This window comes from Vanellus vanellus (genome assembly GCF_965231255.1).
Source record: "Vanellus vanellus genome assembly, chromosome: 1".
Classification (NCBI taxonomy): Eukaryota; Metazoa; Chordata; class Aves; order Charadriiformes; family Charadriidae; genus Vanellus; species Vanellus vanellus.
In genome coordinates, this window is record NC_138905.1 from 54,597,099 (window position 1) to 54,614,536 (window position 17,438).

Here is a 17,438-nt window from a genome sequence, read left to right on the forward strand (position 1 = left end):
GTGTGTATGCTGGTGCAGCCAACCCTGGCTGCTGATTGCAATAAATACTGCTTATATAAAGCAGGTTAGTGTGCTGCTTCTCTCTGTCCCTCTGTACAACGTTTATCTGCAGTTGAAGAGATGTCTGGGAGGTAAAGCCTGCTTCTGTGAACCCTGAGGAGCAGGATCCAGGTGCATGAGGCTTCTTTCTCCTCTCCCGTGCCGCAGTGTGAATCAGAACTGACTACACTGAAATCCAGGTCATGATCCCAGTACACGGTGACAGTGCGGGAGAGGAGGGCGAGGCTTTTCCTGATTCACCATCTACTGAGTTCAGCATTTCTCTGAAAGACCTTGCCCTGAAGTAAGGACACGGGATAAGTCCACAAAGACGGCTGCCAGCATGAGTGTGAGCATCTCTTGTTTGGCAAACTGCTATGACTTGCACCGGCTATGCTGACCTTGGCCAAGGAGAAGACAGTTAATAAGTACCACTGTTTGTCTTGGTCAAACACCTGGGACCGGTCCCCCTATTGGCATAAACTGATGGGGTTTCACTGCTCACAGCAACACTCTGAACACCATCTTGTAAAAACGAACAAAGTGCTCATTGAAAGCAGTGAAATTTTTGCTGGGGAAAAATACTAGAGAGATTAGTGAAATCCTAATATCTGCTGTACTAACAAGTTAGGGGTTTTGCTGTTGTATGGTTTTATTTGCTGAAAAAGAAAATCAAGCTTCCTGTCTCTATTTGCATGTTTCTGTTAGTTCTGTACTTTTTTCTCCCTTTCAGTAAATATTTGTCCTGGGAAGTTGCACACAAAGGCCTTGATCATGTCATCTGCCCTGTGTCACCAGTTCTTCATATGAGCTGAAGTCATTATGGCCTTTGGGGATCCGAGTGTGCAAATCAGATTACAAATTTACTGCTGGACTGAAGGAGCTCAATTTTCACCTGATCAATGCAGCTTTAAGTACCATTATAGTTCCTCTGCTGCCATCTTATGGGCATTATATTTATCGCCATGTGATAAGTAGTATGCTATGTTGCATTAGAAGCGTTTGACAACGTAAATTCAGTGGGCTTTCTTCCTCATTCACCTCATACTGCAACATATGCTAAGAGGCCAGAAGGGAAAAATAGGGACATAATCTGCAGCTGGATTATATACAGCTGAATCGACATTCTAGTGGGGCTGTTTATCCTGATTGTCAAGTTCCTGCTGGAGCCTGCCACAGTTTAGCTCCTTTTCATCTCTACATGAATAGAAGAGGAGATGCCTTCGAATAAATTCACAACCTCTTCTCTGGACTCCCTTTTAGCAGTCGAAAGACAGCCCAAGAGGATAGAGCAATTCCAAGAAGAAGAAGAAGTAGATAGGCTGCATTTATCAGTTTGCATCATCCTTCATGTCATCATCTCATATCACCAGTGGCTGCAGATACTGTCAGCAGCATCAGCTGGTGTAGTGTTATAGATCACTTTGAAAGGAACGCAGTATGAGACCTTTAAGTCGTCTCTCACCCTGTTTCAGCAATATTCAGCAAATGCTTTCTCTCCACAGAACCCAAGCAGCTGCACAAACATCCCTTTTCCCAGGGAATCACACCATGACTGCAAGTGCCCCTCTCCCCCAGTCTATCACTAACAGGCAATGGAAAATGGACTTCACTTCTCTGTAGTCAGAACGAAGCCCTGACACCTCCTCTTGACTCTTTTTCCATGCAGAAAAGTTGTCAGAGGCCATGGGGGGCTTCGCAGGTGAGTAACTCACTGCCCCTTTATTGGGATGGGTGACTGGAAAGCAGCTACTAGAGGGGTTAGTCCCAGTATAGAATCTGTATTTACACACTCAGTCTGCGTGGTTTTAGTGTAAACAGTTCAACAAGGTAGCACTCTGCAGTGGTGTATGGGTAGGATTGGCCACACACTATTAGAAACCAGGAGGAGCTAAGAAGAAGATGGACAGTTACGTTATCTCTGCTTCCAGATGGGATCCCAACCTACCCTGCATTTCTGTGTTGGTTTTATCAGAGCTCTGCACTTCTTTAAAAGGGCTTTTTAAGCTCTTGACCAAGGAGTGCTCTCCACCTCATCCTGACGCATCACTCCTCAGGAGAGAACTGCCTTAGACTTCTTCAAGCTGGAGTTTTCTTCCTTTTTGCAAGAACAAGAACACCAGATACCTTGGAAATAAGAAAATTGCCAAGGTAAAGGACATCTACACCAGATGGAGTTGGTGTAACCTTACGGATTGGGGGCACACTTCTACCAGTAAATTGTCTGTTTGGTTTAATTAGTGACTTCTGAATTGCTGAAGAATCTGGTGACTCTTTAGTTGAAGAATGGTCATCAAAACCTGAGTGCAAATTACAAACTGCAGAATTTTCCAGTTGAAGAAAAAAGGGAAAGAAACAAAGAAACTGATGTAAATGATGGCTACTTGAGTTCAATGTTCTTTACAGTGCCTTGGGTGGACTCTAGGATGGCAGTGCTGCTGGCCAGCCTTCTGTTGCTGATCTCCTGGCAAAGGCTGGTAAGAGGGGGTAAACATTGTTATTTATTTGAAATGGTGAAATTGCTCATTCCACTGAAAGAACCCTTTGTCTTTTTTTTTTTTTTTTCATCTGAAACATTCTTTAAGGAGCTTTGGATTCAGCTTAAACTCTTCTGCTTTCAATTACTGTGTTCCATTTCCTACCTGTCCTAATTTCTTTTAACTACTTGGTTGGAAATTTCTTCTTGTTTGGAGTCAGATGGTTTCCCAGGTTGTGTCTGTGAGTAGATCTCATGTTCCTCTCCTTTTCCAGCCTGTCTCAGTTAAGGCTCTGACAAAAGCAATGTGCTATTGGATGGGACAGTGACAATATTGCTCTATCCCTTGTGACTGCTTGTCATGGCCTTTTAGCTCTCTGTTAAAGCAATAATGGTATCATGGAGAAATAAACTGAATCCCTGTATAGTTTATGGGCCAGTATAACTTCCAAGGATAAGAAAGGTATCAATTTGGTTATATGTCTAGGATGAATAGATGAGATGAAGCGATTATCTACTTGTAGAACTGAACTGTCAACTGACTACAGTACTTGACTAGTCTACTAGGAGATCAAAAAGCAAAAAGGACAATTCATAACTCATGTAATTTCTTAGGTCTTATTACATAAGTTTTTTATTATTTAGAAATGCTGGAAACAGATAATTACTGTGCCGTTTCATAGACAGGATATAGTAGAGGTTATTTTCCTGTTATAGCATCCAGTTGTATAAATCCTTATATGTTTAATGCTTATTTGCATTACAGGTCCAGCTGGGCTCTCTAAGACAAACTGGATGAATAAAAGTTTTGGTACAGTGCTACTATATTTTGCTTTACTAAACGTCATGCACTAGAACCAAAACATGTCTGAGGGGTATTACAAGACAGGAAGAAGAAATGCACCTCTGAGATGTGTTCAGGCTGCACTGCCCCAAGCACACTGTTTTACTTATTCTTTCCCTCTTCAAAACCTCTTACTAATCATGAGCAGAATATTTAAATAAATGGACCACGAGTCTGTCCTACAGACTCTATACCCTTGGCCTCCAAAGGGTAAATTCTCCTGAAGTTTTTAATGCCACTGATCCACATAAAATAAGGACACTGGCATCATGGCTGGCATTTGCCTGGGGTGAGGCTTGGACAATAACCTGAGGTTGCTCAGGAAGGGCTTGTCAAAGATGCCTACCTGCTATGCTTGCTCTGCCAATAATGACAAAGAAGAGGTTAGGGAAAAAACCTGGCTTGCATCCATAGAGATACACAAAAAGTTCACACTTCTGATGCCAATCTTCATTTGCTTTTATGTTGCAGGCTGTGTCCCAACTCATGATGGATATGGCTCTGCATTCCTTTGATGACCAGTATCTGGGGTGCAGAGAACAGGTAATGAAAGAATTGGAGCGAGGAGACTATTTCCAAAAGGAAATAGCTGCTAACAAGGACTATTTGAGTCTCTGGAAGAAGGCTCAGGAGGCTTTGTTAAAGAGCCCTGTAGGTCTCCTGAGAGAGATGCATGAGAGCCATGCCATAGTCCTCATGGCTTACACCATGAACTCTTCCCTGCACTCGCAGCTGAACTGGGCCACATCTACAGCAGGAAGCTCTCCGGAGCACTACAGACACAACTTCACCTTCAAATATTTTCATTTTTACCTAACGACTGCTATCCAGATAATGAAGCAATGGCAGAGCAACAAGGAGAGCATGGGAAAATATAAGTGCTACCGGGTGCACAGGGGTGTAAAAGACTTATATATCGAGGCCATGGTAGGCAGCAGGGTACGATTTGGCCGTTTCACCTCCACCTCCCGCCTCTGGAATGAAGCCCAGAAGTTTGGGAATGAAACTTTGTTCACAGTGACCACTTGCCTGGGAGCAGCTCTGCAAGGCTTTTCTTACTACACATCTGAGAAGGAAGTCCTCATTCCTCCTTATGAGATATTCCTTGTCAAAAGCTTCTTTCGGACACAGCATGGTAACCGGCTGCATCTGCACTCTGTGGGGAACTACAGCAAGTACCGCTGCCAGCTCGTGGAAGGTATTGTATATAGGCCTTCAGGCAGTGGGGGCACAGGACAGTCTGGTCTCAAGTACTCCAAGAAGCCCTCACCAGCTGTACCTACTTGGGGCCACACTGAAGGCCAAATCTGTAGCTTACCCACTGTGTTTGCCTACAAGATCCATATGATCCAGTTTTCATCTGGTTGTTGTGAAACCTGGGAGTAGCTCACAGCTCACTAGAGATGAATCCAACTGATACACAGCAGGTCTTGGGGTTTTCTGCAGCCTCCATTTATCCCATCTGCCACTGCAAGGATGTCGTAGGACACAAGTATTTGGGTCCCCAGCATTCCTGCTGCAAGGGCAGCTCCAACTGAGTTGCAGGCAGCTTGAATTCAGATATTTATTCTGGTGGCTTGCAAGGCTGCTACACTTCAAGCCTCTGGACAAAACTATTGCTGTTTTAGTGGTGTTCTCTCTCCTGTGGCAGAAGGGAGGAAAGGTATCCTTTGGCAAAGCACACACTGTGAGTATCCTGGCTACAGAAGTAACTGTTCTGTTCTGGAAGACCTCACTGGGCCTGTTCCACAGCCCTGCCCTTCTGTGAGTCCACCACCAATAGAGGACTCTTGCTTCTGTCTCTCTGAGCAACAGTGTGTCAGTGCAAACTTTGAGCACAGAATAATCATTCAGGCATGAGAGTCTGTGCCTAGACCTAAGCCAAAGTATTGGGTAGAGTGGGGGAAATGGCTCATACGGGCAAAGGCCATGCTAGCAAGTGCAGGAAGCTTTGGGCAGCCAAAAGAGGTCTAAATGACTGCTCTCCTCTTTCTTTCAGCTTCAAGAAGCAAGAACCGTGGTTCCACTGCCCTCGCTTCTGCTGTTCTTCTTAGCATAGTTGGAGTTTTCTTGTGCTTGGCCCGCAATGACTGATTCTCTGGCTGCATCCAGATATATACACTTGAATAGTGGGCAAGAAGAATTCACAGGAAATCAGTATCTGGAGTTCCTGTTGTTACAGAAGGTTCAACCCTCCCTCTGCTTTCAGCTGCAGCTCTCCAGTCGAGACTGGAGCATCCAGCCTAGTTCATCAAAACAGACATTCCCTGGACCCATTCAGGTAGGAGAGCAGTTACCTGTGGCCTTTCTGAAGACTAGGGCAGGGCCACCCTTCAGTGTAGGTGGCTTTTCCCATAGGCATTCAGGAAAGACACACATTGACTTTGGACTCTTTACAGATCTCTTACTACCTTTACTTTTAGTGAGAAAGAGCCTGTCTGTGGGATGCAAAAGGCACCACGGTGGTAAAGTTGAGTGGGTAACTGTGCAGCCTTGCATATCTTCTTTGAGTGCAGAGTCCCAGGGGACAGCAGCATAGCAGTCTTTCCCCGTCGCATGACCCCATGCACCAAAGCCATAGGTCTCATCTCAAGCTAACTGTCTGCATCTCACACATGGGGGACAGAAGCATAAAGCTGCCTTGAGATACGAACTTAGCAGCAGAACATCACAAGACTTCTCAGGCCTGTCTTCAGCTTTCATGTTTGACTTTAGCAATTATTTTGAAAAACTTGGGCAGATGCTGTATTCATTACAGTTCTCAGTGGCTGATGAATACACGCTGGTTATTTCATGCTGAAATGAAGGACAGTCTGTGGAGCCCGCTGCTGTCTTCATGAGTGTTGGATGTGACTGAAATTCATTTATATGCCTTTCTACTGTTCTTGTCTGCAATGTCTAATGCTGGAGGCTGAATCAACATCACAAATTTGAATTGGAACTTCCAATTTAACTATAGACTCCTCTCACTTTTATGTGTTCATTTAGCTCTTGAGGAGCCTTAGACACCCAAGCCAGAACAGCTATGAAGTTGTCCCATCTACAAAAAATAACAGTGTGGAAATAATAAGAAACATTTTCTGCCCGCAATTACCCTTTCCAATATGCCTTGCTTGCTTCTTTGTCCCTGGTCCCTCACCTCTACTGCCGCCATCCTTGGGTTGAGGCTACGATCAGAGAGGTTATCTCACTGGTTGAAGGAGACTAGTCACGGTGATTTAACTTTGCAGTGGAATCATCAAATAATTGAACTGAAACTCACTGACACATTTCACAGATGGCCCCGGCTTTCAGTCACTGCTGGTCTTGGCAGGAAGCTGGAGTTCTGTATTCACCACCCCCTGTCCGAAACACTAAGCAAGAAGTTAGCTATCCAAAAGAGATCTGAATATAAAAGGGCTGCACAAGCTGCCAAACGGTTGGTCAAAAGTAAGGACAGTCAAAAGCACCTGTGTGAACTGCTTGCCTCTTGGAGCAGCTCCATATAAGCTTGGTGCTGCTATTCCCTCGGAAATCCTGTGGCAAGGAAAGCAGAACTTAGGCACACGAGAAACATTAGCATTAGAAATGTAGGCACTTAAGGAATTTGGATGTCTTCTGATTTTAGCAGATGAAATGGAGGAGTTTGAGGCTCAGCATCTTGTGTATCAGATTCAGGTGTCTGTAAAGGCAGGGGCCATCATCTAATCATCCAAAACCTAAGTAACATGTTCTGTGAAACTGAACTACTGCCCCTGAAATCCTGAGACGTACTTGTCCAGGCAGCTAAACCAGATTTAATACAATACTATTTTGCTATTGGCTTGTTTTCTATCTATATTTGATATTACTTTCTTGGTGCTCTTGGTTTAGCAGTGATTTCAAATATAAGCTGACAGAACTTGATTTTCACCCCTAAATGCTCACAGATACTAAGCACAGATTTTAAAAAAGAATGAAAAGATTAGAAACAGCTGCTGCAGATACTGTTTGTATGTGTTCAAACATGCTTAAACTCTTTCCTATGTGAGAATTACAGGAATCAAGATGTATTTCTGATACAACAGCACATTTATGTCTCTTACTGCTTATCTGTTATTGCTAGGACACAGGCTTCAACCATTTTAACAACGGTTTGCAATCCTTCACAAGGTGGCTTCAGCACCCTGAAAACCTCCTCTAAGTAGTCAGCTGCTATTTTCTGGCTTTTCTTTATGGACCCGTGTCCTGGATGGATAGCCTGTAGGAAAACAACAAGTGAAGAGGAGGAGGGTAGAGAGTGAAGCCTGAGGTGTTGTGATGTTCCATTGGAGGAGGAGCTGCCTTCTGTGGTACTTGGTGTCTCATATTGTCGCAGTATCTTCACAATATCAGCGTAGTCCACAAGAAGTTCTGATACTTGGAGGGATAAGGCAGGTGAACTCAGCAACTGATGAATAGCAGATTCTACTGTGTCAGGGAAATTGCTGTGTTTCAACATCACTGCAACGAGTGCACCCATGATGTTTTCTACAACCCCCTTGTAATTCTCATAAAGTTCCTTTACTGCAGCGATCTTGTCCTGCAGGGAGGTGGTGGGATCAGCAATCTTAGCATACAAACTGTGACTGATGCTTCCCCATACATCTTTGTCTTCTGTTTCCACCATGGCTTGCATCTGTTTCAAAGCACTGATCACGAGCTGCAGATTCTGTTTAATGCTGAAATTTTCTTTTACTGGCATGATGGGGAAGTTGGTGCCAAGATGTGCATTGAGGAGTCGGAATATTGTGTTGGTTGAAGAGACATAGAGGTACACCAAGTCATGCAAATTCTGGCAGGCCTCAATCAGCCTTTCTTTATCACTCTTCAAACCAAGGCGGGCTAACATTTCTGGAGTGGGGTCTGACTCTGAAAAGCAAACAGAAGAAACCCAGAGGACACAGGGGAATATAACTGGATATATTTTCAGCTAGGATGTTACATTTCTGAAACCAGTATTACAAATTCTCAACCCACCCTCCCCCAAGACATTAGAGTTAGAAGAAAACACAGAAAAAGCTCTTTGTCAGCCTTTGCAGGGGTCTTACCAAGCAGGCCAGCAAAGTATGGTGTAAACAGCTGCAAGTATCATTACTCTTATGACTGCAGGAAGTATGACTCTGACCTTCAGCATGAAATCTGAAAAGCAATGGAAGTGCTATAAGTGAATTATTTTTGCCTTTTGGTGTTTATTGGTAAATTTATGGGAGTCCTAGCAAACAATCTATTTCACAGAATCACAGAATGGTCAGGGTTGGAATCTTTCAGTTTGTATACATTGGTGGGTCTACACAGAATTAAACTCATATGCTGGGGAGGGGGAAATAGACACAGCAAAGTCAAATGCATCAGATGTCTACATTCAAGACACAAAGCAACTGAAGACTGAGTAATACAATGTTTTGTCAGGCTACAGTTTCCTGTGAAGTGACCCATATCTGTCTGTTTATACAGTGACTAGATGTTGCAAGCATCCCTTGATAAGTGGAAGCACAAAACATTCTCCTTGCTTGGGCTCTCATCTTGCTATCATTTTGGCTACTAAGGAAGTTACAGCCTCCTGCTTGCACCTGAGAGGTCTCCCAAGGCCAACTGCAGGTCCAGTCCTGGGACAGCACGTAGCTGAGGGACTGCTTCTGATATTGCCTTTGATTGTGCCAGAGCCCTGGAAATCCAGACTGGTTGCAGCAGACATGTTGCATCAGCTATTGCTGTGGCTAAATATGCAGTTAGATGTGTCCAAGCAGTTGCAACTTCCCAGCCCGCTGCATACTTTTCTCTCACTGCTCAGCTCAACCCTCTACCTCTTCCTCCTATCCCTTCCCATGGCAAAAGTGATCCGAAATTCTGTGAAATGGCAAAACTGATTTTAGCCTCCACTGCTGTTCAGCCAGGGCTGGCTCTGGGTCTCCACGCCACTTCTTTCACTCTCATGGCATCAGAGGAGAGGACTGCAGCAAAGAGGGGTGGCAGACACTCCAGATAAAGTCCTTCCCCCTAACTTAATAGGTCTGAAACAATAGCTATTAATCTTCCCTCAAGTCCTGGAGTAAAGCAGGAACCAAATTGCTTGCTTATTGTTTAAATGATTTTCTGCTGTGTTCCAAATGATAGAGTAGGGACTCTAGAAGAGAAGAATTTGCATCCACTGTAAAGCCTGAAGACCTGAAATCAGTTTCCAGCCTACAGAATGTGACACAGAGGCAGTTGCCAGCCTGATTAATTCAATTCAGTCCAATATTGGAAGAAGTATTTCAGGATCACATGGTATTCTCAGTTAATAACAGGAGTCCCAACTGATTGATTGACCATTGCAGAAATGTAATCGTTAAATCATTAGTGTTCTCTCTCAGCTCATCTTCTCATGCTTACGGCTCTGAAAACGAGGGGAGTTTGGTGCTCTGGCTCTGGGTTGAATACAATAGCTCATCTTTCAGGGGAAAGCAAGCTGGCAGTTGCAGAGTACTCATTTTAAGCTTGATCTTTGACTTTCATCTGAGAACTCAACCATTCTCTACTAGGGAGGCAGCATTCACGACCAGAGCCTAGTGGGCAGCAGGTCCATCTTTATAAGGATCAGCGCATGGAAGATGTCTAGCTGGGATGAAGGCAGAAGTATAAACTTGTCTTGGGGGGACAGACAAAGCCTGTTTTTACTGTCTGTGGCATCTATTTTTCTATTTGCATGAGATTGTTCATTTTTTTATCCATAATTCACAGGTGTACAAACCCAGTCATGGCAACAACTCATTATTTCAAGGAATAGCTGCAAGCATTAGTGGCTTTTGTTTATACTTATAAACAATAGAAATTTATAAATCCCAGTACAAAACCTAATCCTGTATATGTACGAATGAAAAGTGCTGCCCTACATGTTCTGAGAACAGCAAGTAATACCATCCCCTTTCAGCCATGGCTGTAGGTACCTGCAATGGTACCTTTGTCATAGGCAGAGGGATTCATGCTGTACCTATTCTCTCCAGGAACAGAAGGCCTTTGGAGGACCTAACAATTGGGAACTAGCATGAAATAAACTCAAATGTGTTAAAATTGGAAGGAAGGGGAAAGCAGAAAGAAAATGAAACAAATCTGGGTAAACATCACACAATAGAATTAATAACAAGCAGGCAGGACATGGGACCCAGCTGAAGCCCAGCCTCTGGATCCCTAACTCATCACATGCTGCTGGAAACGACCAGAGGAACACAGGGGAAAGAGGATGGAGTCACTGTCCCGTACACATTCAGCTGGTTGCAGGAGCACTCAGACAAAATCAGGTAGGCAGTCTAAATGTTTAATTAGAAAAGCTTCTGGAGAAAATTTCCCTGGAGCTGGAGAAATAGTCAGAAATATGGAAATATATGTGGCCTGCCTAACTCCAGAAAGCAAATGTAAAAACTTGTAAAAGTGTTAATGTGAAGACTAATAGGTAATTTTAGCATTAAGAGAAAAAATCTAGAGCAGTTATTGGAAGCTGAAATAATCATGCTTAAATAATAGGCGCTAAAAGTCTCCTCCACACCTGTCTATTATGTAAAACGTTTGTTGAAGTGCTATTCCTCTTAGAACATTTGTTTGCTCAGTTTCTACAAATAAGGAAAAACAAATGACCTTTCAACAAAACATCACTGGAGCGGAAAGGATCTAATACACTGAGTCAGAGAGCAAGCCAGCAACATCCCTGAGGCAGGACAGATATGAATTCATACCTTGTGTTGACATGGCTTTATGTTTCCTGAAAATCACAAACCTTTACTGTATGTGTACTTTGCTCCCCCCAGCTTGAAGAAAAAGAAAGATGTGTTAAAGACTTTATTCTCTTGACAGAGCCACAAGGTAAGTGGTTGGAAGAAACATACAGTACTCTGCAAAAATATTGTGAAAAAAAAACTCATCAGACTGGCTTGTATTTCAACACTCAGACTAAAAGTTGGCTAGGGGACTGTTGAAACCATTCTGTTTTTCTACAGTGTTCTTGTGGGGGAGGGTGTGTTTAGTAAAATACAGCTGGGTCAGTGTCAGATGATTTGCAGTTAGCAGATAATGCAAGAATTACAAAGGACCAAAATGGCACAAAGGTATCATTTAAGAAGAAAAATTGAGCTAGTCTCCTACACATAGCTATTTGTAGCTATAGCTGTGATATGCGGGCACCAACAGCAAGAAGAGGTTTATCTTGGAAAAATGCGAAGCACTGCATAAAGGTGGCCCAGATTTACAATAAGAGGGCCGAGAATGCAAAAGTACCAACAAAGAAACGAGTCATCCTACTCATTCATAGTTTGCCCCTGTTGCAAAGTAAGACACATGCATTTAGGTCAAAATCATGCTAAAGCATTTTTACTTTGCAGCTGGTGATGGGCTAAAACGAAGTGGCACAGAGTTGATCACAGAAGCTCAGTGATAAGGAGTAACTCCATGGTCACTGATAACCCAGTCACTTTGGACTCTGCATATTGCTATGCAGGTGATGAATAAAAATGTATTAAATATGCCCTTTTGCTGGCAAAGCCATGATGGCTCAGAGAAGAATAATGACCATAAGGATTAGAGAAGAATAATAACCATAAGGATTAGACACAAGTGTTTAGGGCGGGGTAAAAAAAATGAAGAAGTTAAATTTTGCGCTCTGGTCTACACAGCAATAAGGAAGGGCCTGATTCTACCCAGCCGTGTCCTAGAAGCTTGGTGAGCACTCAGCGATATTAGCTCCATACATGACATGTGGGGTATGGAGAAAGTGGGGCTGCACAAGCAGAGTTCTCCCTGCAAGCCAGTGGGTGCTGCTCCAAGGCAGTCTGCCATCACAGACATCCAGCTGGAGTAGGTGCACCTCAGGGTGGCATTCCGAACATCACGGGGCTGTCTGCAGCTGCTTGATGTTCATGAGTGAAAAAACAACAGGGAATCGATTACAGCATTAGGGAGGTGAATAAACAACGAGGGAACAGGGGTTAAATATCAGGGAAGGAAACAGAGTGGGAGATGCGTGTAAGGTGATATAGGTTAGGATGGGTTTATTATAGATAATTTTACTGTTCTCTATGAGTTCCCAAGTATGTTTATTAGTATAAGCACAGAGTGCTTATATAGTAATATTTTCTCTTGAATGTGAGGACAAATAAGCTAAACTGGCATAAAACACCCTTATGGTGATATAGACTGTGCCCACTCCACCAGTCAGCATAGTTGTTTAAAAACCCGATGCCAGTAACTGAAAAAAATAGGCTGATACAAAAGTGTTTCTAGAACAGGCCTTTTATTTCCACAGCTTATTTTAGATTTTGCTGATTAGATGAGATTGTTCCACTTTTTAGTGAACTGGTTCAGCTTCTACCATCTTCAGTTTCCAAGGTGAAAAATGACCCATGTTCATTTTAGCGATCTGCTAATTACATATTTGTTAGTTATTTTTGCTGCTCTACTTATGTCCAATGTCTCATAAGGTCCTTTTCCAACCATTTGGCTAAAGATCCAAAACAAGAATTAAGATTTCTATATTTACAAGCTGTGCCTTGGGATTTGACTTGCTGAGTATAAAAAGAACCAGTGAGGCAGAGACAAAGCAGTTTCACTGCTCTTTAAGGGCTAGGCTTCTGGGTGTTGAACAGACTAAGAGATTTCTTTTCTCTCTTGAAGTAGCCTATTTCTGAAGAATGGCACTGAGCGACCTCCTTTACCCAGATAACCCCAAGAGAAGGGAAGAATTGATCCATCTCCACCAGGAATTGCTTGACTCCATGGCCACAAATTTCCATGCAACAAATGAGCTGGCTGGAGTGCTGAATGAACACCTGGGCTGTACCATTAGCCACATTCAGATGAGAGAGGGCAGCACTGTCAAGGCAAACTGTGACATTATCATTCAAGCGATGAGTGAGATTCAGCATCAGGTACAGAAGATTGATAGCGACATGAAGAAAAAGCTAGAACCTGTGTTGTACCAGAAGCTGTATGACATCAAAGAGCCTGAGCTGGAGAAAATCGCAATAGCCCAGAAAGTTTTTTCAATTGTTCTTGGAGAAGCGACTTCAACAGCTGGGATGGTAGCTATCAAACTACTTGGCTCCAACCTTATAACTCTCACAGTGAGCAAGCTCGTCAGTCTCCTTGCACAGATCGGGGCATCTGTTCTTGGGGGAATAAGCATCACCATTCTTGGGCTCGGCATTGAAATGATTCTCCACGCCATCCTGGGAGCTGTGGAGAGGAATCAGCTTCTGGCAGCTGTGAAAAGCTATGAGAAGCACCTGGCGGAGTTTAAAGCAGCCTCAGAAAAGTACCAGCGTGCCATACGTGAAGTGACTTCTTTGGTGAGACAGCAGGTTCAGTAAATGAAGTCAGAGGTCTCGCTCCTGCTGTGAAAGAGACTGCAGCAGCTATGTCTGCAGAAACCTTTTTGATTCATTACGGTAAATGAATTACCGATGGCTTTTTTTCTTATTAGTGGCAGCAGAGCAAGAGATGTAGCAGATCACGAAATTGCCACTGAAATATATTAATGGGGAACAGGTTTATAGGTGCTTCTGGGAGGCAATGCTTCAAATACTTCATACCTTTCCTTCAGCTGTTTTCTGGATTCATTATAGATAACCTTGAACTGTAATTCGTACTAGTGAGAATAGTATTCACTGCTGGAGCAGTAGTGGTGAGAAGGTGTGATTTTTCTCTTACTATGTTTCTGTATCAAAGACAACAACATGATGGGAAAAAACAATTTCAACAAGCCAGTCCATGTCATCATCTGGAGGGCTCATCAGGACAGCTGTGGCTGCTAAACTCTTAGTGTGGTTTAGTGCTAAATCTAATAGGCTGAATTCCCTGTTCACTGAACTGCTTACAAGGACTAGCTGAAGCATATTTAACTGCTATTTCCTGCCGCATCCCTACCTAAGGAGCCAGCCAGAGATCTTCTTTAAATATAAACTCTAATCCCAATAGATTAGAATGTAAGAGAAGCATGGGCCTCGAAGCAAACACACACAGCCTTGCCCCACAACTGAAAGAAACTGGCTGTAGTCTTCCAGGCATGAATAACCTCTTATGCTCAGTAATGCCCTGCTCCTGCCAACCCTCAGGTAAATATTTCTGTGCAGAGCTGCTGCTCTGTTGATTGAAATGGGATTATACACATGTACAAGTGTCTGTAGGATTACAACTCTATTAATGCACTCAATTTATCTTCAAGTGCTTTAGCCAGTCCCACCAATGTAGGACTGCCAAGAGCGTGCTCAGATTCTGCATTTGGCAATATGCTACCAAATGTCCTTATTTTTCAGATTTTAAAAACAAAGCTGGAAGCAAGAACATGATTTGCAGTCTCTTGCTCTGATTTGCTGTGGTTTGTTTTTTTTTTTTTATCTTTGAAAAAATAGAAAAAGCTAATTCAAGAATTAATAAAGATGTACCTGAATATTATAAAACCTCTCTTTCCTGTACTTGGTTTGGTTTTTTTTTTGTTCTGTCTGAAAAAACAATCTTAAAAAATAATGAAAAAACCCTAAAAACTTCATTATAGCTGCAATTTATAAATTATTTTTTATATCCATGATAGTCTAATCTAGTAAGATTGTGTATAGGTCGTGGTTTTTGGTACCACCATCCGTCATACTAAAAGCATACTTGAATTCATACTTTTTATTGATATTCAATATTAGCAATATTAGATGATTATATTAATAACTAGATCGTGCCTGTGAAAGTAAAGAGATGGGCGAGATTGCACCAGGGAAGCTCTCCATTGACTTCATAACCCTTCCATTCTTGGGTTTGATGTTTTGTGTCCCCCCCCCACCTTCCCAGTTTTAATCATCTTTTCTGACTCCTCTTTGCTTTTGTGTTCAAAAGCCACTAGATGGCAATGCAGCTGTTGACTCTCTAGGAGCTCTGCCAGACGTCAGGGAGAATGCCCAGGGTGCAGGAGCATGGATGGGTGCCAGGGACTGACAAACTGGGACCAGCACAAGCCGCAGACTGGGCGATGTGGGTCAGCAGAGGGAATTCATAGGAGACAAGAAGCACTGCCTTGCCTCACAAGAGGTATTTTGGTGGGTGACATGGAGACCTGAGGCATCATTTCTCCAAGATGTGACATCTCCCATCTTCTGACACAAAAGGTACTTGTTTAGAGGCATGAGGCTGTCGATCAGCAGAACTGCAATATTTGAATGCTGGAGAGGCAGGAGTTCCTGGCTCCTGCTGACTTTCTACGTGCAGATGTACATTCTAATTTAGGAAGAAAACCCACCAGCTCTGTCCGTATCTTTGCGAGACTGCCAATCACTGCAGTATGAGAATAGTGGAGTCAAATAAACCCAAATCTGTTGTATTTTCCAGGCAGTTCATCCACATTTTCTTGAAATCAAATTCCAAGCAGTGTCAGGGGAAGTGGGATACGCAATAAGAAACATAAAGATATACAATTTCTATTCACCTCTTGATAGATCCTTATTCCTGGTGGGCTTAAAGGAAAGCTGACTTGCTCGCAACAGCAGGTGTGGCAGGTGTCCTCATGACGATGAGATGGTGGGAGACGTTGAAGGTGTTGGAGGCTGCTGGGTGGCAGCGTGTCCTTCTGATTATGAGGTAGGAGGCTGTGAGCTCACAGAGGCCAGGCCAGCATCCCCAGCCAGCCAGGAGAGCCAACCATGACCTTATAGAAGGGTATGGCAACATCCAGCCATAACAAGGTGGTTTTGAGGTTAAAAAAAAAGCTGCTGATCATCTTGGGACCTTCCCAAACTTTCCCCCCCAATTCTAGCAATAAGAAAATCAATGGGTTTTACTTGCATTATGGACAGTTATATACTTGAACTGAGTGCAGCATGCATTTAACTGGCTAGATACAAGGGAGAGCACCCAGTGGAGCAAAAATAGCTTATCTCTGCTTGGGAACTGAAACTGTCTCACAAAATAATTCCTGCTCTCTCTAGCCCTCTGACCAGTCTTACACTTGGTCCTCCAAAGATGTCATAACCTGTCTGGGGTTAACCAGTCTGACGATGCTTCTCCTTCAGATTCCCTGGAGCTGCCACTTGATGTGACAGAAGCACCAAGTGAAAAATGTGAGAGGACTATCGTCCTCCAAGTCAGCAGACACTGCTGGAAGAAAGCAGTTAGGGCTGCAGCAGTACCACTGTCCCCACTGAGCCCAGTGTTGTCATGACAGAGGACCCCAAGCCCTGTGAGGAGCAGCCAATCTCCAAAACCTCAGCTGTCCCCCTCTCCAGTGACATGGGGAACACCATAGTGTTCCCATCACACCCCTTCAAGCATTCTCCTTCTGCTCAGTCTGTTGCTGTGGACAAAGGATTAAGAAATAGAACTGTATAACATGCGTGTTCCAAATAAGAACAGCCCCAAAGAAGAAAAGAAACTGTAAACCAGCCAAAACCAGCCTAAACTGCTTTCAAACCCGTGGAGAAACACTGGATGGCTGCAACCAAAATCTGCCCTGCAGCAGATTCTTTCTGGTAACAAGAACAATATGAAAGAACAGGCCAAAGAGGCTCAAGGTGCGGATGGCTCTGCTGTGTACACGGTGAGACTCCCTAGGCAGTGAGACCTCCCTGAGTCCTGGCTCTGAGGATGCTCCTGGGCTGGCCATCTGGTAACTTGGATATTGTGCAGTTTGCGACTAATGTTGGTGTTAATATGATGCTTAGCTTATAGTCTTACTTTTACCCACCCTGCAATGATCTTTCATAAAGTTCCAAGTTTGCCAACTAAGTCTCTGTTATTTGAAAAACTGATAACAACGTCGTGTTACACGGCACGTCCACCCAAAGCAGGGGGTCTACACGTTCTGCTCAGAGATAGACCACCTCTGCTCCCAGGTGCACCTGCGCATAGAAAAAATGTCCTCCCTACACCTCCCTCCAGTGTATTAGTTCTTTAAGCCTGCACCCACACTTTATTGCTTGTCTCCTCCCTTATTCACAGTGATGCAACTGGTATCCAACAAGATGTTTCATGTATCTTTATCCTGGTTCTTCATGTGCCTGGGGACTTTTGCTGGGAGAGGAACTTTGGACAACGAGGCAGAACAGTTCCCACCGTGTCCATCAGCCTCTGCAAAGC

At 43.5% G+C, this 17,438-nt stretch overlaps 3 protein-coding genes across 6 annotated transcripts; 2 read left to right on the forward strand and 1 right to left on the reverse strand.

The window, feature by feature from the left end:
* Window positions 1-2,413: 2,413 nt before the first annotated feature.
* ART4 (ADP-ribosyltransferase 4 (inactive) (Dombrock blood group)) lies at window positions 2,414-5,472 on the forward strand. Of its 2 annotated transcripts, none has more exons than XM_082498246.1 (3): window positions 2,414-2,516; window positions 3,831-4,557; window positions 5,359-5,472. In XM_082498246.1, the coding sequence occupies exons 1-3, from the start codon at window positions 2,433-2,435 to the stop codon at window positions 5,451-5,453; spliced, it is 906 nt and encodes a 301-aa protein (XP_082354372.1). In that variant the 5' UTR covers window positions 2,414-2,432; the 3' UTR covers window positions 5,454-5,472. The 2 variants fall into 2 exon arrangements, with proteins under 2 accessions (XP_082354372.1, XP_082354373.1); XM_082498247.1 differs by having other exon boundaries at window positions 2,472-2,526.
* Window positions 5,470-14,775, forward strand: SMCO3 (single-pass membrane protein with coiled-coil domains 3). Of its 3 annotated transcripts, none has more exons than XM_082498248.1 (3): window positions 9,803-10,636; window positions 11,141-11,195; window positions 12,999-14,775. In XM_082498248.1, the coding sequence occupies exon 3, from the start codon at window positions 13,016-13,018 to the stop codon at window positions 13,691-13,693; it is 678 nt and encodes a 225-aa protein (XP_082354374.1). In that variant the 5' UTR covers window positions 9,803-10,636; window positions 11,141-11,195; window positions 12,999-13,015; the 3' UTR covers window positions 13,694-14,775. The 3 variants fall into 3 exon arrangements, with proteins under 3 accessions (XP_082354376.1, XP_082354374.1, XP_082354375.1); XM_082498249.1 differs by having other exon boundaries at window positions 13,002-14,775; XM_082498250.1 differs by lacking the exons at window positions 9,803-10,636; window positions 11,141-11,195 and adding an exon at window positions 5,470-5,640.
* On the reverse strand, window positions 7,420-8,208 carry LOC309683831 (uncharacterized protein C12orf60; the record flags this gene model as incomplete). The annotated part of the gene is made up of 1 exon (XM_082498132.1): window positions 7,420-8,208. The coding sequence occupies one exon, from the start codon at window positions 8,206-8,208 to the stop codon at window positions 7,420-7,422; it is 789 nt and encodes a 262-aa protein (XP_082354258.1).
* Window positions 14,776-17,438: the final 2,663 nt, after the last annotated feature.